The sequence below is a fragment of the Gymnoscopelus braueri genome, assembly GCF_963280865.1.
Source record: "Gymnoscopelus braueri genome assembly, chromosome: 11".
Classification (NCBI taxonomy): Eukaryota; Metazoa; Chordata; class Actinopteri; order Myctophiformes; family Myctophidae; genus Gymnoscopelus; species Gymnoscopelus braueri.
This window is the reverse complement of record NC_137613.1, coordinates 2,027,539-2,050,721: the sequence shown is the minus strand read 5'-3', so window position 1 is coordinate 2,050,721 and position 23,183 is coordinate 2,027,539. Positions and strand designations below refer to the sequence as shown.

Here is a 23,183-nt window from a genome sequence, read left to right as displayed (position 1 = left end):
CGATCTACAAGCTCACTAGGATCACATTGTGACACGTTGTGAGCTTGTAGTTTGGTTTTGTTTAAAACTCAAAAGTAGATCTACAAACTCATGAATTACATTGTGACAGGTTGTGAGCTTGTAGATCAGCTGTATTTCAAACATAAACTCACAATATGTTGTTTAACGTGTGATGAACTTTTATATGGACTTTTGCTGTTTTAAACAGTGGATCTACAAGCTCACAACTCGTCACATTGTGACAGGTTGTGAGCTTGCAGATTGGATTCTAGATTATCAATAATTGAAATAGATGAAAATAGCCGATCTACAAGCTCACCATGCATCACATCATGATGCGTTGTGAGCTTTTAGATCGGCTATATTTGAAAATTAGGTAAAAATAGCCTGTGAGCTTGCAGATTGGGTTGTGGTAAGATAAGAAAATCTACAAGCTCACAATGCCCTGCATCATGACGGCCTGTGAGCTTGTAGATTGGCTATTTCAAAAACAGCGGATCTAAGCTCACATGTTGCATTGTGACATGTTGTGAGCTTGTAGATCGGCTTGTAGATGTAAAAACTGTAGTGCATAAAAACATAAAAAAATTAATAAACATAATAAATAGCAGATCTACAAGCTCACAAGGCCTCGCATCGTGAAACGTTGTGAGCTTGTAAATCAGCTTGTAATTCCTCCTTATTTCAAAAATAACTAAAATAGCCGATCTACAAGTTAGCAACGCTTCACACCATGGTGTGAGGTGTTGCTAACTTATAGATGCTGAATGTTTTCTATGTAACACAGTGGTTTCCAAACTCGCGGTCGGGACCCCCAGGGGGGTCCCCGAATTATTGTGGGGGGTCCCCAGATGATTATCTTAACTGATTCACTACCAATCACGTAGATCTACGCGAACCTATTTAAAGCCGCCACGTGCCAATCGCATAGATCTACGTGAAGTGAAAAAAAATCCAATTTGACCCAAAGACCAAGGAGATATGATTGTTCAAAGATCTAGACTCCTATCCACTTCCTTGTTAACTTAAAACTTAAAAATTCTGTATCTCGGCTCCTGAGTACTTTATTTTTTTCAATGAAAAACTCTGGCACTGGCTAAAAAAATATGAAAATACCTCTGGCAGTTAATGGGTGTGTAACATTGTTTTCTCACTCAACAGTAAACAAACCAACATACAGTATAAGTGTATACAGGGTATCTGCACATTTATAATGTTACAATTTAAGGACTTTTAAGACCTTTTTAACACCAAATGGCCAAATTGTCAAATATTACGTAAGAAAGAGGCAAACATTGTGAAAATAGCCGATCTACAAAATAGATCTACAAGCTAGCCGATCTATAAGTGGTAGATCGGCTATAAATAGCCAATCGACTATAAATGACCTGGCTATAAATAGCCGATCTACAAGCTCACAACGCTGAGGCGTTGTGAGCTTGTAGATCGGCTATTTTCACAATATTTATATGTGGAACCGAGTCAAACTAAATGACTCCTCAACTCCTACAACTTCCCCCACCCTGACAAGTGCTTGTCAGGGTGGGGGGTCCCCAGTTCAAATATGATTATTTTGGGGGGTCCCCAGTTGAAATAATGATTATTTTGGGGGGTCCCCAGCAGTGGTGGAAAGTAACTAAGTACATTTACTTAAGTACTGTACTTAAGTACAATTTTGAGGTATTTGTACTTTACTTGAGTATTTCCAATTTCCAATACTTTTACTTCTACTCCACTACATCTCAGAGGCAAATATTGTACTTTTACTCCACTACATTTACTTGAACACTTTAGTTACTAGTTACTTTGCAGATATGCATTATTACATTATAAAACATACATTAACCACTTTAGCCCTATTTTAGACATAGGCTGTTTGAAAATAGCCGATCTACAAGCTCACAACGCGTTGCATCGCGACGCGTTGTGGGCTTGTAGATCTGCTATTTTCAAATATTTAGTACTTTTACTTTTGGTACTTTAAGTACATTTTGATGGCAATACTTTTGTACTTTTACTCAAGTACATTTTTAATTCTGGACTTTTACTTGTAACAGTGTATTTTTATATTGCAGTATTGGTACTTTTACTTAAGTAAAGAATTTGAGTACTTTTTCCACCACTGGTCCCCAGTTCAAATGATTATTTTGGGGGGTCCCCAGTTCAAGTATGATTATTCTGGGGGTCCCCAGTTCAAATGATTATTCTGGGGGTCCCCAGTTAGAATATGATTATTTTGGGGGGTCCCCAGTTCAAATGATTATTTTGGGGGGTCCCCAGTTAGAATATGATTATTTTGAGGGGTCCCCAGTTGAAATAATGATTATTTTCGGGGGTCCCCTCCCCAGTTGAAATGATTATTTTGGGGGGTCCCCAGTTCAAGAATGATTATTCTGGGGGTCCCCAGTTCAAATGATTATTTTGAGGGGTCCCCAGTTAGAATATGATTATTCTGGGGGTCCCCAGTTCAAATGATTATTTTGAGGGGTCCCCAGTTAGAATATGATTATTTTGAGGGGTCCCCAGTTGAAATAATGATTATTTTGGGGGGTCCCCAGTTCAAATGGGGTCGCAGCCTTAACATTTTAGGAACCTTTGATGTAACAGGATGTGTGTATTTTCAGAGGTGTAAAGTAACTAAGTACATTTACTCAAGTGCTTTACTTAAGTAACATTTTGAGGTATTTTTAAGTAACATTTTGAGGTATTTTTACTTTACTGGAGTATTTCCAATTTTCTGTACTTTTACTTCTACTCCCCTACATTTCAGAGGCAAATATTGTACTTTTACTCCACTACAATTATTTGAAAACTTTAGTTACTAGTTACTTGGAGCATTTAGATTATTCTTACAAAACATACGTTAACCACTTCAGCCCTATATTCATTTTGGCCATTTTAAAATAGAAGATCTATAAGCTCACAATGCGTTGCGATGCGACACATTGTGAGCTTGTAGATCTGCTATTTTCAAAAGATTTTTATACAATTTATACATTTGAAAACTTGTGAAATGGGACATTCTGCATAATGAGTACTTTCTACTTCTGGTACTTTAAGTACATTTTAATACCAATACTTTTGCACTTTTACACAAGTACATTTTGAATTCCGGACTTTTACTTGTAACAGAGTATTTATACATTGCAGTATTGATACTTTTACTCAAGTAAAACATGCGAGTACTTTTCCACATTGATCTCATTTCACATAAAGTTAATGTAAACATTTTCTCACAGAAAGTCACTTCTCACCTGGAGGCTTTAAGACATTCTGACTCACATTTTACTGTGTTGTCGTCGGGCAGAAACCTTGTATCTCTGACACGTTGTGAGCTTGTAGATCTTTTGACCATTGGCTATTTTAAAATGGTTTTAAAATGATATTAATAAAATAAATGTTTTGGACATACAAGGTTTCCACCCGACAGAGACGATCTTCTGAGGTGTGTGTGTGTGTGTGTGTGTGTGTGTGTGTGTGTGTGTGTGTGTGTGTGTGTGTGTGTGTGTGTGTGTGTGTGTGTGTGTGTGTGTGTGTGTGTGTGTGTGTGTGTGTGTGTGTGTGTGTGTGTGTGTGTGTCAGTCAGTGAATGATGTATGTAATGTTTACTGTGTTGTTTTTCTCATCAGATTTCCATCCTCTCACACTGGACACAAACACAGCACACAGACTCCTCTCTCTGTCTGAGAACAACAGAAAGGTGACAGAGGGACAGTATCAATCATATCCTGAACATCCTGACAGGTTTGATGTATATAATCAGGTTCTGTGTACAGAGGGTCTGACTGGACGCTGTTACTGGGAGGTAGAGTGGAGTGGAGGGGTTTCTATAGCAGTGACTTACAGAGGGATCAGCAGGAAAGGAGGTGGTGGTGACTGTAGGCTTGGATACAATGACAAGTCCTGGAGTCTGCACTGTGGTGGTGGTGGTCTCCATGGTAACAGTTACACTGTCAGACACAATAGTAAGGAGACTGTCCTCCCTGTCAGTCCCTCTGACTCTAACAGAGTAGCCGTGTATCTGGACTGGCCTGCTGGGACTCTGTCCTTCTATAAAGTGTCCTCTGACTCACTGGCACACCTGTACACCTTCCAGAACACATTCTCTGAACCTCTCTATGCTGGGTTCAGCTTAGACTGGTCCCCCTGTCAGCTTAGACTGGTCCCCCCTGTCTGTGTGAGCAGAGATAGAGTCTGTATGTGAGGATGACATCAGGTCACCATGGTTACTCAACATGTTTGAGTGAGTGCAGGTTGTCATGGTTACCACTGTTGCCAGGATACTTTGAGACTAGCTGAGTCTGACGTCATGGACTCCATATTTGGGCATGAGTGACTCATCATGACATCACGGTGACATCATCATGATGATGTAATAAGCAGCACAGTGACAGTCACACATTAAAGCTCCTGTAGATTCAGTGTTTCTCTAACGTTGTCATGTCAACGACCCCCAATGTATTTGACCTTTGACCCCTGACGAAAAAAATGGTGTTGTTAAAAATGTTACAAATGATAATATCCTGAATTAGCAGATCTACAAGCTCACAACGCGTCACATTACGACACATTGTGAGCTTGTAGATCGTCTATTTTCCAACAGCGAAGTCAATGATGGTTGACGTGGTTAAACTGATTGTGATGCTGTATATTTAATCATTTAGCTTAGGACCCCCTGGAACCCCCTCAAGGACCCCCGGGGGCCCCTGGACCTCACTTTGAGAACCAAAGTCTCTAAATCAGTTTAAACACGTTAACCTCTGTATATATTGGCTATTTGAAAGTAGCAGATCTACAAGCTCACAACGTGTCACATCGTGACGGGTTGTGAGCTTGTAGATCTGCTACTTTTAAAAAAAGTAAGATTTCTTTTTAATATAATATATTTTAGAACATTATAACCGAAATCTTCTATGGGGTCCCTGGCACAAATGTGTTCAAATGGGGGTCCGTGGCACAAATTATGTTCAAATGGGGGTCCGTGCCACAAATATGTTCAAATGGGGGTCCCTGACACACATATGTTCAAATGGGGGTCCGTGGCACAAATTATCTGGCACAAATGTGTTCAAATGGGGGTCCCTGGCACAAATGTGTTCAAATGGGGGTCCCTGACACACATATGTTCAAATGGGGGTCCGTGGCACAAATTATCTGGCACAAATGTGTTCAAATGGGGGTCCCTGGCACAAATGTGTTCAAATGGGGGTCCCTGACACACATATGTTATAATGGGGGTCCCTGGCACAAATATGTTCAAATGGGGGTCCCTGGTCAAATCCATATTAATGTCAAACTCTATGGTATAAATGAGTCATCACCACAGGGAGCTTTAGATCTTAGATTAGATTAGATAGAAGTGAACAAACCTCCACTCCATACATTTATAAATATGTATCATAAATACTGTCCATCAACACTGATGATGATGATGATGATGATGATGATGATGATGATGTAAATATCAGTGTCATATTGTGTCTCTTATGATACAAACTCATATTTTATGTAAATTTGATTTTTGATATTTTTACACAAGAATAGACTGAGGAAAACTGTATATTTGATCGTGTAATTCTCACAGTATCAATATTGTTTATTGTATATAAACCTTTATACTTAACCAGTTAACCCCATATAGGCTACTGTATTGACTGGAGTCCCTCAGGGTTCTGTAATTGGTCCATTCCCCCCCCCCCCTCTAATAGCTAAGATCTACGTCACAAAGCGACACATTGTGAGCAGTGTTCAGTGTTCATTATTTTTATTACATGTTTTTAACTTAGTAGCCAATCATGATTCAAAGTTTCTCCCCAGTTTAGTGGTTATGCCAATGAATTCCTCCCCACACACATCTCTGTGTTGTCTCCTATTGGCTCACCTGCCAGTGAGGAGCCTCCACCGGCAGGACGTCCCACTCCTCCCGCCCAACACTCCCCGCTGACCAGTGCCCCCCCCCCCCCCCCCCCCCCCCCCCAGCCCATAGGAGTACATACAGTGACATATATCCTCCTCCTCCCGCCCGGCTTCCCTCCCCTGAACACGGGTCAGTTGTGTTCACATAGACGTTGGACAAAGCCGGATGCACCACGGTGGATTGTAACCCACAACCTCCGTGGTGGTGGGCAGGGACTTTACCACTGAGCCACCCGAGTGATGTGAGCAGTGTTCATTTTGACAGCAGATTTGACTCATAGTTTGACTCTCATCTTGGACTTTGTCAATCACTCTGGATTCAAACATCTACTAAATGTGTTTATGAACTCAAATCAATCATTGTTTATTCATTGATTCATTATTACATCATTGTTTCCTCACTCATTCCATTATTGTGTTTTCATTGAATATGAATGTGATATTATTCTCATTCTTCACATGTTATTGTATGATCATGTGTAGAAGTAATAATAGTTTAATAAATGTATTCTTGACATGTCGTTGTTCCTGTGTATTAATATTCATAGTGTTGTCATGTCACGACCTCAATGGAAACAAGACCGCAAGGACTTTTTTGGACGGACCTTTTAGACAAAGTGTTATTAACTGTACTTGTGCTGTTTTACATTTCTGCCTGATAAAATATTCAATCAATCAATACAGCTCACTATAGATACAAAGCTTACTACCAACTGTAAACTGTCACACTGATGGATAGACCTACAGAAGCACTCATAAATAACAGATCTCTAAATTAATTAGAAATCCTTACTCTGTGCTGTTTAGAGTCCTCATTAACACGATACACTGTGCACAATAATCAGAACACATGTGATATGTTGTTTAATTTTTCTGCTCACACTCTTAAATGTGTATTTATTGCTTTTGACAAGTACATGGGAATACAGTTGCTATAGGATGTCAAAAGTACTACTTTTTTTTTGTGCCCTTACTACCCCCCACTCCAATCCCATATACAACATGCAACATTCAGACATGTAACATACACTTACATAACTCAAAATACAAAATAAAAAATACATAATAATCAAGTATTATGATTTCCCTCGCTAACCCTCCCCATTGTACATGGAGTGTATACAAAAAAGGAAAGTAGGAATCCGTTATTTTCTTCCTTTAGCATGTATTAACCTAGAGCTTGTCAACGTGTCGATGGTGGTGTTTGCTTTATCTGTCCTGTAACGTCTTTCATTTAGTTATATATTTAATCATAGGGCCCCACACCTGATCGAATTTTCCCGGTGATCCTCTCAGATTAAATTTAATTTTCTCCAAATGTAGGTACATTGTGAGGTATTTAAGCCATACAGATGCTTTAGGGGCCAGTGGTGATTTCCACTCCAATAGTATCCTTCTTCTTGCTAATAAAGATATAAAGGCAAGATTCTGCTTTATACCCCTTCCAATATGTTGGTGATCTGAAGTTCCAAACAACGCCATCTCCATCATTTTTCTGCTCACACTCATTCAAAGATAAAATGTTTATTCATAAACGTGTTCATCCAGCTCTCATTCCACTTCAGTGCATTCATCACACTAGACCAAGAATGAGACATTTATGATATTATATCCTATCATTACATACTGTATCATATTATATCCTATCATTACATACTGTATCATATTATATCCTATCATTACATACTGTATCATATTATATACTATCATTACATACTGTATCATATTTATATGTTTTTACAATGAGAATCATACGTCCAGTTTCTTCATCTTTCTGCCCATGGCCATGCAGCAGGGCTCATCAATGTGTCCGTGGTAAAGACTTGGCCTTTTTTACATTTTCTGTTTTTCATAACATTATTGTTCTTATATTGATCATAAGAACCAATTACTGAACATCAGTCTCCAGGTTTTCTTCAGAATATGTATGACACTGATTTACTACGACACTATATGACACATTATGAGTCCACTAGTACTAGTGGTTCTCACACCTTTTATTTGCAGGGTCCAAGGCCAAATCCATATGATTTTGGGGGTCCTTGACATGGAAAAGTTGGATCACCACCGAGCAACAAACTGTAAGGATTTGGAAAACAGCAGATCTACAAGCTCATAGTGCGGCACCCGGTGCCGCGCTATGAGCTTGTAGATTATGCTGTTTTTTAACAGCCCAAATAAATGTTAAAATGACACGGATGCGTTCCCGGTCTTAATGGGTTCAGAATACACTTATAGCTCTGTCAGGAAACACAACATGTTGGGGGGTCCCCAGCGAAATTAGTTAACATAGTGTCACAATCATTTTAACCACTTAGCTTTGGCTATTCAAAAAATAGCAGATATACAAGCTCATAGCGCGGCACCGAGTGCCGCGCTATGAGCTTGTAGATCTGCTATTTTTGAAAAATCTAAAATGTGTGCATATCTTTGAATATATATATATTTTTAAAGCGAACATTTTTAACTCAAATATCTGCTTCTGGGGGTCCACATTTCCGTTCTTCAAATATTTTCTGCGAGCTTGTAAATCTGCTATTTTTGATAGCCAACAAATACATGGATAAAGTGGTTGTGATTTTGTCATGTCTTTGTTTTGTATCGACTGTGAAAGAATCATTCAATCATTCATCTATATAAAATATATGGTTTTGCACTGCCATCTGCTGGACATTATGGGGATCTGCACGTTTGAACTTATTATTAAAATACACAGCAGTTATGTGCTTTAATACAGTGATGGAAGAAGTACTCACAGTTTTTACTCAAGTAAAAGTATCAATACTGCAGTGTATTGTATTGTATTGTGTAGTGAAATACTCTGTTAAACGTTATTCTTATTATTATCTAGAGGAATCTCCAAAACTAAGGTTCCTTGTGGCTTTTTATCACTGTCCTATCAGGATATCAATAAAATACTTTTTTGCTAATAAAGTGTTTCTCACTCAAATTTTTTAAGATGTATTTGATGTAACCTATTTTATTTAATAAATTATACATTTCATTCACTAATATATACAAAATATTGTGTCCAAACCCATTCCTTTTTTTATTATTAAAAACACATTTAATAAAATAGCGAGAAAAGCCAATCCACAAGCTTGTGGGCTTGTAGATCTGCTATTTTCACTAACTTGTGCTTTAAGAAACGAGGCATTCTGCCCGATAGCAGCTTTATTCATCTTCTAATTAGACCTGTTTGATCTTGTGGGAGAAATGGAGCTTTCAGCTTTGCCCAGCTGATGTCTGCCCACAGAGGAGCAGGTTGGAGTTTAGTGTCTTACTTAAGAACACTCAGACACACTGTTGGAGTCGGGACTTGAACCTGTGACCTTCTGCTCAGTGGTTCTCAAACATTTTGTTGTCAAGGACCCCCACATTGATATGCATTTGGCCACGGACCCCCACGGACACACAAAATAAGTATTCAACAGTTGGCAAGATGTTGGGGACACGTTCACTCTGTGTCAGAGCTGGGAATCAAACTTTCAACTTCCCATTTTGTAGGCAGACTCTTGATCCATTGAGCCACTGTGTTACATTTTATGTTAAGCTTCATCAAAAGACAAATGGATAATGACATAAAAGCCAGAGACATTGTGGTTTCTGAACCTTCAAACATCTAGACAAGCAACACAACAAACCATAGACTAATATGCTGTTGTAAGCTTTTTTTCTTCTTTCTATTGTATCATTGTTTGTTGTTAATCAAAGCAGAATGAAGACTGTGATGAAGCAAGGCAGCAGGCAGCACAGTGTGTTGAAGCTCTGTCTACATGATCCAGAGGTTCGAGGGTTCAAATCCCACCCAGCTCTTTACTCTGAAGCTTTCCCCATCAGGTCCAGTCCATTGTCTTTCATGAACATTCAAACATCTAAACGAGCAATAGCACAACAATTATACAAAAACATTTGAACTGCATATCTTTATATGCATTTTGTTTCATTGTTAAATGTATGTTAGGACACTGTCTACATCAGGGGTCTTCAACAGGGGGTCCGGGACCCCTAGGGGGTCCTCAGAGCTACTATAGGGGGTCCACCAAATCTTTGTGTGATAGGATTTAGTTTATTTTACATTAACCACTTGAACCCTAGAATTCCTTTTCTGAGGGGAACATTAGCCGAAAATAGCAGATCTACAAGCTCTCAACGCCTCACGCTGCGAGGCGTTGAGGGCTTGTAGATCGGCTATTTTTTTGGCAAAGAGGCTATAGGTGTAGAGGGAAAAAAGAGCAGACTAAGAACTTATTCTGAAACACAATTTTATACAATATCACTGGAAGACTCTGGATGAGAGCATTTTATGGGAGGGGGGTCTCACATTTTAAATAAAGCACCATTATGTTGAGGACAATGGGTTGTGATTTAAAAATGTATATATATTATTATGTCTAAATCTTCTTAAGTTTGTGCGTAATGACAAAAACATCTAAAAGTCACCTTTGGACAGAGACTACAAGGAGTGGAGCAGTCCAAATGTCCCATAATATCCTATTTTAACCTAGTGGTATGTCCCATCCACCCCGTGTCATTTAGCATTGATCTCTCCTGGCTGCTGTGGCTTTTCTCTCTGCCCGCTTTTACAGTCAGTTTAGAAATATTACTTTTATCTGAACTGAATTCTGTGAAGAAAAAAAACACTGCATTGTTTTGGGCTTATGCTTGATATGTTCGTTAGTTGTAATATATATATATATATATATATATATATATATATATATATATATATATGTATATATATATATATATATATTTGTGTCAACTAACAAGCAGTGGTGTAAAGTAACTAAGTACATGTACTTAAGTACTGTGGTGACCCAACATCGAAAGTCATCTAGAGACATTCACCAAAGAGGGCTTGTCCATAGATATATATAAAGGCTAGATGACTCACCCGCGCTGCTGTCCAATGGAGTACGACGTTGCCACATGGCGGCCATCTTGAAACAGTCATTCATAACCTTATGTCTATGGTGCATATACTTTAAAATAACCATAGCCTGCTCAATTTTCATCCGATTTTCAAACGGTTTGGTGTTTTGTAAACACCAAAGATGTAGTTATGATACTGCATACTTATAATTATATAAAAAAAAAAAAACATGATTATAATTATAAGTATGCAGTATCATAACTACATCTTTGGTGTTTACAACACACCAAACCGTTTGAAAATCGGATGAAAATTGAGCACGCTATGGTTATTTCAAAGTATATGCACCATAGACATAATGTTATGAATGACTGTTTCAAGATGGCCGCGGTTGAGCTACGCTTGCGCCGTCCCCTTGAGCCATCTAGCCTTTATATATATCTATGGGCTTGTCCCTTTAAGAGCGGGGGTTAAGGGATATAGTGACTTCCGGTTCCGGGTGAAGTTTGTTGTTGTTATGGCTGACTGCAGTGAATGAATGTATGTATAGATATATATCTATGTACAGTATGGATACTAGTGCTCACTGTGAAGTTATAGTAAACTACGTCTCCTGTTTCCTCCTCCATGTTGGTGACTGTGTGTAAAGGAACATGATAATAAAGGAACATGATGAAACCATAGAGGATAAAACACTGTTTCCTCCTCCATGTTGGTGACTGTGTGTAAAGGAACATGATAATAAAGGAACATGATGAAACCATAGAGGATAAAACACTGTTTCCTCCTCCATGTTGGTGACTGTGTGTAAAGGAACATGATAAAACCATAGAGGATAAAACACGCTCATGTTGGTGACTGTGTGTAAAGGAACATGATAAAACCATAGAGGATAAAACACGCTCATGTTGGTGACTCTGTGTAAAGGAACATGATAAAACCATAGAGGATAAAACACGCTCATGTTGGTGACTGTGTGTAAAGGAACATGATAATAAAGGAACATGATAAAACCATAGAGGATAAAACACGCTCATGAGAGGAATAACGCAGAATGTAACCAAACGCTTCCATAGTGGCGGCGTTGGATGCTTCAACGACGTCACGAGCGATGACGCTGTTGGAGGAGGAGCCACCGGCAGCCGGCAAGTACGTATCCATGGTTACCATGACGCTCTCTGTCACAAGCGTCATGGAACCTAAAGTTCCTGGTTTTCGTACAATTACAACTCTCACATGTACATAAACGTTCAGATTTAACATATGAAGTGCTTACCCCTGAGCCACGGATGTTACAAGTTGAAATGTAATGTATCAACTTGTAACAAAGTGTAATTAAGTACAATGTTGAGGTATTTGTACTTGACTTGAGTATTTCCAATTTCCAATACTTTTACTTCTACTCCATTACATCTCAGAGGCAAATATTGTACTTTTACTCCACTACAACTATTTGAAAACTTAAGTTACTAGTTACTTTTCAGATATAAATTATGTTATCATAAAACATACATTAACCACTTCAGCACTTTTTTATACCTAGGCTATTTGAAAATAGCAGATCTACAAGCTCACAACGCGTCGCATCGCAACGCGTTGTGAGCTTGTAGATCTGCTATTTTCAAATATTTTAGTACTTTTACTTTGGTACTTTAAGTACATTTTGATGCCAATACTTTTTTACTTTTACTCAAGTAAATTTTGAATTCTGGACTTTTACTTGTAACAAAGTATTTCTATATTGCAGTAGGCCTATTGGTATTTTTACTTAAGTAAAGCATTTGAGTACTTTTTCCACCACTGCTATTCAAGCTAAATATTTATGAAGATTTGTCAGTGTCTCCTTTTATTAATTTAACTCTGAGAGTGTACAAGGGTTCTGGGTCTGTTCCCCAGACCTAGAACCAATACATTATTTAATATTATTATAGATCTATAATAAACGTTAAGATTTCAAATATAAAGTGCTGACCTCATGGCCACAGATGTTATAATTATGTACGGGTCCTCAGAAGTACCCGCATGTTCCGTATTGTTCATTAAAAAGCATTTTAATCCGATTGGTGGCCATTTTCACATAGAGTTATAATGTATCGGAGTGCAATACACGCCTAGTTGAAAGCATATGAAGAACATACGGAGAAAAATTGACACCTATCGGATTAAAATGCTTTTTATTGAACAATACGGAAGATATGGGTACTTCTGAGGGCCCGTATATAATTGTAATATCCGTGGCCATGAGGTAAACACTTTATATTTTAAATCTGAACGTTTATGTAGATATACAAGAGATAAATGGAGAAAGTGCAAACACCAGGTTGAAGTTCATCCATGACTGTCATGATATGACGGTCATGTTTCAGGGCTATTCCACTGGGCTGCATTGGTCCCGTTTATTTTATTAAAGTTAGACGTTCGTTTACGCTGGTATTTTATGTAGTTAAGATTAATAATAAACTCACCTTGATGTTGATCCAAATTGCAATCCAAATTACAATTATGCAATGTTATTTCAGCTCATTTCACCTTGTTATTAAATGAGCTTGTAGATCTGCTATTTTTTGAAAAATCATGAACAGTTGGGCAAATCTTTGAATATATATATTTTTTAAAGCGAACAACTTTGCTTCTGGGGGTCCCTAGAACATTTTTTTTTAGATGGGGGACCGTGGCCACACAAATCATTTTGGGGGTCCTTGACATGAAAAAGTTTTAGAACGGCTGATGTATATATTTTGTTTCAAGCCCCCCCCCCCCCCCCCCAGAAGCAAGGATTTGAGTTAAACATTTTTGCTTTTAGAAATATATATTGAAAGATGTGCTTACATTTTCACGATTAAAAAAATAAATTGCAGATGCGCTATGAGCTTGTATATCTGCTATTTTTCAATAGCCAAATAAATCTAAAATGACACAGATTAGTTTCCCGGTCTGATGTTGACACTGTTTTCTAAATGACCACAAACCAAGTATTACAGTACCAGCTGATGTATTGCAATAGGCCTTCTGATAGTAAAAATGAATACGTTTGTGTTGTAGGGCTAATGTATTGGCTTACATTAAACCATGTGGGTTAACAAGATTTTGTGTCAAGGCACACATGTGATTGATTGATTGATGTAGTTTATTTAGAAAGACATGAGAATAGTACATGACAGTACACACGTAAGACGCGCGAACGCTGGAAGCGAACGCAGCTCGAAAATATTGTGTATTTACGGACTTGTGTGTGTGTGTGTGTGTGTGTGTGTGTGTGTGTGTGTGTGTGTGTGTGTGTGTGTGTGTGTGTGTGTGTGTGTGTGTGTGTGTGTGTGTGTGTGTGTGTGTTGCAGGCTGTGTCTAAATTCCTGCACTCTGGCGCCCTCTGGCCCTCTACTAGGCAGTGCATGAACACAGAGACACACACGGAGACACACACTCACAACCCAAGCAGAGTTACATAGTAAGCTCCACTTGGTCGGAGGCGCGGCTTCTTCCGCGTTTGCAATAACAGTACATGGAAGTACAAATTCACAATACAAGGTCTACTAAACTGGAACTCTCATTAAGCACTGAGCTTGTTTAAGATGAGATCCCCATGCACACAAATCATGATGTCATATAAGTGGCAGACAGATATACACACTACTATACAGAATGTCATACAATCAGCTTTCAGGTTACTGAAGAAAGGAATAAAATATATATATATATACAAAAGAGGAAAATGAAGGAGGGGGGGGGGGGGGGGGGTAGGGGGGGTAGGTTAAGACTTAGACAGGGGCCATTTTTGAATTGCAGCCTCCTGAAGGTGTATCTTTAGGGCAGTTTTGAAAGTGAGTAGGGTTTTACACTCCTTTACTCCTTTTGGTAGGGCATTCCACATTTTTGATGAATAGCATGAGAACGAGTTCATTCCCTTAGTTGAGCCAAATCTGGGTTGAACATGATTTGTGGAGCTGCCTCTGGTGTTATGATCATGGACTGCATTAACATTTTGGAAGTATTTTGACAAATACTATATTTGACAAATGTATAACATGACTCTGCCAGATGGGGGCGGTATTGACTTTAAAATACAGCTAGTCTTTTTTTGTTTTTGTTTTTTAGGATATAGAATGTGTCTCTAGTGGGAAATGAGTGCTGATATAGATAATAATAATTCATAAATAGTTTTATATATTGCATAATGTGTGCTGCCTTGTCAAATACATGATACACAAGCACACCTGGATTCTTTCACACTGTTTTGGGAACCATTGCATTAGACTGTGCAGGTTTCAAGGATGTTTTACTACCTTTAAATTCATGACAATCCCTGACACTTCATCTATTTTTTTAACACTACAGAAGATGTATGTACTGAATTTTGTTTTATTGCAACAATTATTTGCAGTGATATTGCAGCACATTAATTTGGACCTTTTCTTTTCTTTTCCCATCTTCAGGATCACGTACCACTTTCCAGACGAGCAGAATTGGAGAAGGAAGACTCAGTCCATTACAGCCAAGTAATTAGGCACAATTTATGTACAGTGACTACAGCACCTCATCACTCTTAAGATAATGTCATCTTATTGGGCTAAAAGACGTAAAGTCAACACATTAGTGAGAGAGACAGAGCAGGATATCCTCATTGAATATAATGTAACTGCTGCTGCTAATGCAAATACAATCCTTCACTGTTTAGAGAGCACAACTCCTGTCACAACCTCTTCTGAGTGCCTGCTAGATGCTTTACCAACTACATCAGACTTGCCAATAAACCGACCACTAATTATCAGTGATCAGAGTGAAAATATCAACTCCAAAACCTCAAAGGCTTCACCACATTTTCATTTTGAAAGTATAGATGGGGCTGACAAGATTGAATCTGAAAATGACAGTGATGAACATAATGAAGATTTACTCATGATAAGTTTAACATATTGGGCAACATCCTATTCAGTCTCTCTGGTTGCACTATCCTCTTTGCTGTCCATCTTGAAGATATTTCACCCCTCCCTTCCCAAAGATGGAAGAACATTGCTTGGAACGCAAAAACATGTGCCTACCACTAATACTGAAGGGGGAGAGTACTATCACGTTGGTATAGTAAAAGAGTACTATCACGTTGGTATAGTAAAAGAGTACTATCATGTTGGTATAGTAAAAGAGTACTATCACGTTGGTATAGTAAAAGAGTACTATCACGTTGGTATAGTAAAAGAGTACTATCACGTTGGTATAGTAAAAGAGTACTATCACGTTGGTATAGTAAAAGAGTACTATCACGTTGGTATAGTAAAAGAGTACTATCACGTTGGTATAGTAAAAGAGGTTCTTTCACGTTTGTCATGTTTGAGTTTACCAGCATCTCTGACTACCGGTACACTTATTTTACAGTTTGTTTTTCTATAGATTTAGAAATAGAAATAGGTTTAGGATTAGGTATAGTTTTACTGAGGTTAAGATTAGGAATAAGGTTAGGTTTAGGCATAGTTTACTGATATGTTTAGGAATACCAGTCGAATACAGCCGGATTTTCCCCGGGGCGACTGTGTTTTTGGGCGAGCGGGTGGTATTTGTTGCGCAGCAGTTCACTCATGCCCACTTTATTCATTTCATTTTTGGCAAGCGACATCTCTGCATGATATATCAGATCATATAATTTAGTTATCTACACTTATTTTACAGTTTGTTTTTCTATAGATTTAGAGTAGCCAATTATTTCTTACCCCTTTTTCTCCCCAATTTAGTCGTTAAGCCAATTAATTCCTCTCCTCACACATGTCTGTGTTGTCACTGCTGTCGTATCCTACTGACTCACCTACCAGTGAGGAGCCCCCACCAGGAGGACGTAGAGCCTTCGTCCTACTCCTCCCACCCAACACTCCCCGCTGACAGGTGCCCCCCCCCCCCCCCCCCCCCCTCCCAGCCCGTAGGAGTAGGTGCAATGACCGATATCCCCCCCCCCCCATTATTACCTGTGGTGAGTAATCTGTGCAACACATACAGTATGTATACATCTAGGAAGCTCACAATGTGACACATTAGGAGCTTGTAGATCAGCTATTTTTGCAGAACGTTTGCTTATTTTCAAGCATGTTCACCTACATGACCAGAATAGGGATGTCACGGTTAACTCTTTCAGTGCCAAGAGTATTTTCATAAAGTACTCCCCCAGTGCCAGCAATTTGCGTTTTTTTTAATTTTTAAATTTTTCATTCAAATAAATGATCTGATTGGGGTTTTAAACCCATAATACAGTTCTACCAGTAGAGAGCAATAAATCGACACATTGATGACCTCGCTGGCTCACTCGCCCCCTCCCAAACAGGCTCACGTCACATCCGGTCATAACCGGATGTTGACATTTTTGACTGACAATCGTTGATCGGGCTAAATTACGATGTGATACACGACTACGATGACTGATCGTCACCCAGACCAAAGAGAGTAGACGTGGACCTCTCCGTTTGTTTTTTATACCGTGTGAAAAACCGTGACTTTCCCTATTCTGGCCAAAAATGATCGCGGGAAAAAAATTAGAACCGGAAACGGAATCTGCGTCATGAAACCGGAACCCAATGAGTCTGAAGGAGTCAGGAAGCGAAAGTGATCATGAAAAATAAACAGTATAGCGCGACCACAGTCAAAAGTAAAAACTCGGGATTTCTCTTGCTGGCACTGAGGGTACTCGGGAAGAACTCGGGATATCTCGGGGCGTGGCACTGAGAGAGTTAATTTACAGTACAATTACATTTGTAACAAACTAAACCAAGTATTCTATATGTTTTGCTTCAACACTGGACTGTCATGTTAATGGTCATTTTCCCTGTGCTCTTTTGAGACCTTTGATGAAGCTAAGCGACGAGAGACCAAGTACATCTCAACAATGTGTCCAACCTCCCACATAGAACCTGAGGACGAAGGAGAACTACGGCAGAAAAGAAGATCCAGGTATAGTAATCACTCTTTTCTTTGTCTTTTCTCTCTCCCCTCAGCGTGGCCCTGACAGGGCCTGCTGTCTAGGGTTAGTCTGTACCTCTCTCCTTATTTCTATCACCATGCCATCACACCAATCACAGCTCAGCTTATGCTACCACATGGATTCAGCTAACCACACAGATCAGCTGACATTGGCTCATGATAACGGCTTGCCTCATGCTAGACCAATCACAGATCAGCTCACGCTAGGGTGTTGGAGCAGCATTGGTGTAGTTATTGTTCAAGGTATCATTTATTGAATACTTTGTTAACAATTTGCAACTAGTACAGCGGTACAACTACACAAGTAATGCTAAAAGTATAACACAAAAAGGCCTGATGTCTTGTTTCCATTGTGGTCCTATGTATTCAGACTGTAGACGTGGTTAATTAACATAGTATGACTACATTCTGTATATTGTATTCTTTAGGCCAAATCCCCAGTATGAGCACTCAGACTCTGATGACCAATCGAGTGACGATGTTAAAAGAAGACGGTTTGCCAAACCACCTGAAGTGGGTTTCCCAGGTATTGACACAATGCAATGCATTTATTTTATATAGGCACTCTTGGAACTGGACAATATAAAGCCCTGTGATCACTGTGACACAGTTAAAAACTAATTACATATGTCTGACTTTGTACCAACAAAAAACTGACCATTTTGATTACAACACCGGGCTTAGCTTATATAGTTTTAGCCCAAAATAAATACATTGTGAATGACATTATGCCAACTAAATTATGTTGTAGGAGAGACACCAACATCCAGCAAGCCTCGAGCTGTGCGGTCCCCAGACCAGGAAATGAATGGTATGTTGCTATCAATCAGGGATTCCGTTAGCCGGTATTTGCCGGCCATTGACCGGTAAAAGTTTTAATTGGCCGGTAATTATAAACACCACCGGCCACCGTGGCCGGTTGGGAAAATTGTGTTATTAGGCTATTTTATAGCTATATATATAGCTGCCTATTATTAATATTATTATTTGGATAAAGTAGTTGGCTACAACTACAAACAACCATTAAAATCATAATAATTTAAAGTTTTTATCATGATCTGACTGTGGTTTAATTCCCGACAGCCTGCTCTGCTGCTGCTGCGCACTGCAGTAGTAGATTCGCCTATTCGTTGTACTATGGTGTCGCTCATTGAAAATATCAGAGCTACAAACTCACAGCTCGTTGCAACGCGCCGCGTTGTGAGCTTGTATGTGTGCTATTTTTGATACGCCACAAAACAGCTGATAGACACAGCTGTGTCTCCTCCTCATCAGCCAGCGTGGTTCGCTCGCGTGTGTTGATAAACAGAACCGGGATTTTCCGAGGTGATAGAATCTGAACCAAACCGGACCCAATTGTCGATAAAGGGACCCGAACACGTGTGGGTCGTGGATATTATGCAAGCACAGTGACTGTCTGTCTGCAATGGATAAAGTGGTGAAAGTTGGGCGACGGTGTCTCGCATGGAAAGGCTCTGCCGCAGCTCGCCCCAAAACACCCTCCCCCCCATTTTTCAGGCGGACCAGCGGTTCTTGTATTCTTGTATTTGTTTTACTGAGGATAAGGGTAGAAATAGGTTTAGGATTAGGTATAGTTTTACTGAGGTTAAGATTAGGAATAAGGTTAGGTTTAGGCATAGTTTACTGATATGTTTAGGAATACCAGTCGAATACAGCCGGATTTTCCCCGGGGCGACTGTGTTTTTGGGCGAGCGGGTGGTATTTGTTGCGCAGCAGTTCACTCATGCCCACTTTATTCATTTCATTTTTGGCAAGCGACATCTCTGCATGATATATCAGATCATATAATTTAGTTATCTATAAAAACAGGAACAGATTGCATCTGTGATAAAGTGGAAAGAAGCGCAGCTCTAAAGTAACAAGGTGTAATGATCAGTTGGGTGCATGTATGCAGTGCAAACGCGCATGTGACGTTAATTATAATATATGGCCGGTAAATTTATTCTTTGGCCGGTAAAATTTAATCCTGCCGGCCATGGTGGCCGGCCCAAAAAATGCCTAGCGGAAACCCTGCTATCAATGCTAAAACATCAACTGGATAACTGTTTAAACACAATTTGCAGTATCTTCAATTCTCACACTGGCTGGTTTACCTTTTTAGATTCATTGAATGGCAGCTTTGGCTATTTAAACAATTTGCTGTCTCCTGATCCAAATAACAGTAAGTGAACCCATATTATCATGTGTGTTTGTTCTTGTGAGGAGCGAGCTGGCATCATGCATGCAACAGAAGACATGTTATCTAAATTAAAATGTGTTGCATTTCAGATATAATACCAAGATCAACTCCAGCTCACTACAAAACTCCACCCTCACAACTTGCAAGGAATGTTATGTCACAATAATAAGTATGTGTAGTAGAACACCATGCTTTTAGATGGAGCACTCTGTATACATTTAGTCACAACTTGTTTTCCATTGGCCCTTTGTAGATCTGCTTACTGGCACCTATGGCAACTACCTGCAATCACCACCTGAGCAAGTTCATAATGGTGAGTTATCAAACAGTCAGCAGTCACATAACATCATATTCTGTATGTATATATATATGTTTAAACATCTGTGTTGTGTCATGTGTGTTTTATCACATTATCTTTATGACGTTTCTGATGAAAGTGTAAATTAGGACGGTGCCTTTAGCTTTCATCCCTTTATTTTATCCCTGGGTCAGAGCAATGCATTACATCTAGGGATCAGCTGAAAGGAAATCAATCATTTCCTTACATGGGCGGTTACAATAGTGTCATATGCTAATAACTTCACTGCCTTGTGCATTTCCTACTGTGTGTTTCAGCTGGGATGTCAGGATGTGGTGCTGCCCGTTACCACCAGCTCCAGGCCCCACAGCGAGCAAGTACAAGTACTGGTATGATACCCTACTGTTTCACTGCACTAACGTTTAGAGAGACGGGGACACAGAACTCAGTGAATACTATTTGACATATTAATAGGACTTACAATGCAGATGTTGTGTTCAGACATGCTGTGGTAGTTGACAACAATATGCTGCAACATCAGGTTGTGTTGCTACTCCCAAACTATAGAGCAGGGGTCTTCAACGTTTTCAGGCCAAGGACCCCCTAGCTGAGAGAGAGACTTAGTCTGCTCTTTTTTACCTCTACACCTATAGCCTCTTTGCCAAAAATAGCCGATCTACAAGCTCTCAACACCTCGCAACGCCTCTCAGAAAAGGAATTCTATAGGGTTGTGGTTAATGTAAAGAAACTAAATCCTATCACACAAATATTTGGCGGACCCCCTATAGTAGCTCTGAGGACCCCCTGTTGAAGACCCCTAACATAGAGTACAGAAGTCCTGACGTCACTCGTTCATCCCCTGGGTCCTGAAGTCATTTCTCTATGGAGAATAACATTGGGTCATCATAGAATCGTCTCATATAAGAATTGTGGTCCAAAAATAAACAAACTGTCTCTACGATATTGTCAGGGGGGAGAGAGAGAGAGAGAGAGAGAGAGAGAGAGAGAGAGAGAGAGAGAGAGAGAGAGAGAGAGAGAGAGAGAGAGAGAGAGAGAGAGAGAGAGAGAGAGAGAGAGAGAGAGAGAGAGAGAGAGAGAGAGAGAGAGAGAGAGAGAGAGAGAGAGAGAGAGCTCTGTATCGTTTATATATATCTCCACAGATCCAAGACTCCAGCCACAGTGCATTACAGGTACGATATACAATATAATGATGTACCCATAGCATTGTATCATTACAGGTACATATGTTACCATAGCATTGTATCATTACAGGTACAGATGTTACCATAGCATTGTATCATTACAGGTACGGATGTTATCCATAGCATTGTATCATTACAGGTACAGATGTTATCCATAGCATTGTATCATTACAGGTACAGATGTTACCATAGCATTGTATCATTACAGGTACAGATGTTACCATAGCATTACTATGGGTGTTTTGACATGTGTCATTGTATGTTGTAGTCACAGTACTTTGTGGAACCTCAACATAATTGTATTTTGCTTCTTGTACCTGCATGAGGAAGTGATGAATCCTCCTATAATTCTACAAAGTTCTGTGCGTCTGTCTGTCTGTCGTGTCTGTCTGTCTGTCTGTCTGTCTGTCTGTCTGTCTGTCTGTCTGTCTGTCTGTCTGTCTGTCTGTCTGTCTGTCTGTCTGTCTGTCTGTCTGTCTGTCTGTCTGTCTGTCTGTCTGTCTGTCTGTCTGTCTGTCTGTCTGTCTGTCTGTCTGTCTGTCTGTCTGTCTGTCTGTCTGTCTGTCTGTCTGTCTGTCTGTCTGTCTGTCTGTCTGTCTGTCTGTCTGTCTGTCTGTCTGTCTGTCTGTCTGTCTGTCTGTCTGTCTGTCTGTCTGTCTGTCTGTCTGTCTGTCTGTCTGTCTGTCTGTCTGTCTGTCTGTCTGTCTGTCTGTCTGTCTGTCTGTCTGTCTGTCTGTCTGTCTGTCTGTCTGTCTGTCTGTCTGTCTGTCTGTCTGTCTGTCTGTCTGTCTGTCTGTCTGTCTGTCTGTCTGTCTGTCTGTCTGTCTGTCTGTCTGTCTGTCTGTCTGTCTGTCTGTCTGTCTGTCTGTCTGTCTGTCTGTCTGTCTGTCTGTCTGTCTGTCTGTCTGTCTGTCTGTCTGTCTGTCTGTCTGTCTGTGGACAGACAGTCTAGAGTAGACAGTCGGTCGGTCGGTCGGGGCGTGCGTCCCCAACAACTCTTCTGTCCAGTTCTCCTCAGTGTCTGGAGCAATTGCTCTGCATTTGCACACAGCCATTGACCATTACCATGTGCACGGAACACCGGAGCCCGTTTTCCGCTTTCCCCAAATGTCAGCTGTTTATTAGCGTTTTGGTGTTCGCTGGCTCCCTGGTTTGCCAAATCATGTGCGTGCAACAAGCGCCGGTGTTGCCACATCCGTGAAACAAGCGGGACCATGATGCTCTTTGGGTGCTCATATCCCCCCCGACGGGTATGGTCTAGTAAAACTTAATGTTTTCTGTTGCTTCCAGCCGCTCCATGCCGGACATCGACAGCCTGATGCAGGAGTGGCCCCCCCAGCTGGAGGAGCTGCTGGGGCCCGTGGGTCTGCCGGGGGCCAACCTGGACTGCAAGCTGAAGGACTACGTGGACGTGGTGAGTGGTCTGCTGGACGTCCCCGTCTACAAGAACCCAGTCCAGTCTCTGCACGTCCTGTTCACCCTGTACCAGGAGTTTAAGAACTCCCACCACTTCAAACACACTGTCACACCTGTTCACCCTCTACCAGGAGTTTAAGAACTCCCACCACTTCAAACACACTGTCACACCTGTTCACCCTCTACCAGGAGTTTAAGAACTCTCCTTCACCATTTCAAACACACTGTCACACCTGTTCACCCTCTACCAGGAGTTTAAGAACTCTCCTTCACCATTTCAAACACACTGTCACACCTGTTCACCCTCTACCAGGAGTTTAA

The 23,183-nt window shown here is 40.1% G+C and overlaps 2 protein-coding genes across 37 annotated transcripts in view; both read left to right on the top strand.

The window, feature by feature from the left end:
• LOC308095005 (protein NLRC3-like) overlaps positions 1-6,433 on the top strand; it is a 62,568-nt gene extending 56,135 nt beyond the window's left edge. For all 32 annotated transcript variants that reach the window (XM_080441892.1, XM_080441889.1, XM_080441891.1 and 29 more), the window contains one exon: positions 3,630-6,433. In XM_080441892.1, coding sequence (XP_080298018.1) covers positions 3,630-4,204 — 575 coding nt within the window. In that variant the 3' untranslated portion in view covers positions 4,205-6,433. The remainder of the gene's footprint in view (positions 1-3,629) is intronic.
• Positions 6,434-11,732: 5,299 nt separating this feature from the next.
• Positions 11,733-22,857, top strand: LOC308095033 (uncharacterized protein). Of its 5 annotated transcripts, XR_013934011.1 has the most exons (11): positions 11,733-11,941; positions 15,223-15,285; positions 17,607-17,716; positions 18,175-18,272; positions 18,498-18,557; positions 19,869-19,928; positions 20,036-20,093; positions 20,200-20,259; positions 20,562-20,633; positions 21,405-21,434; positions 22,737-22,852. XR_013934011.1 is itself a non-coding variant. In XM_080441948.1 (9 exons), exons 1-8 carry the CDS (start codon positions 11,828-11,830, stop codon positions 20,243-20,245), a joined length of 609 nt encoding a protein of 202 aa, XP_080298074.1. In that variant the 5' UTR covers positions 11,733-11,827; the 3' UTR covers positions 20,246-20,259; positions 22,737-22,844. The 5 variants fall into 5 exon arrangements, 1 of the variants encoding a protein (XP_080298074.1); XR_013934009.1 differs by lacking the exon at positions 21,405-21,434 and having other exon boundaries at positions 22,737-22,857; XR_013934010.1 differs by lacking the exon at positions 21,405-21,434 and having other exon boundaries at positions 20,036-20,115; positions 22,737-22,857.
• Positions 22,858-23,183: the final 326 nt, after the last annotated feature.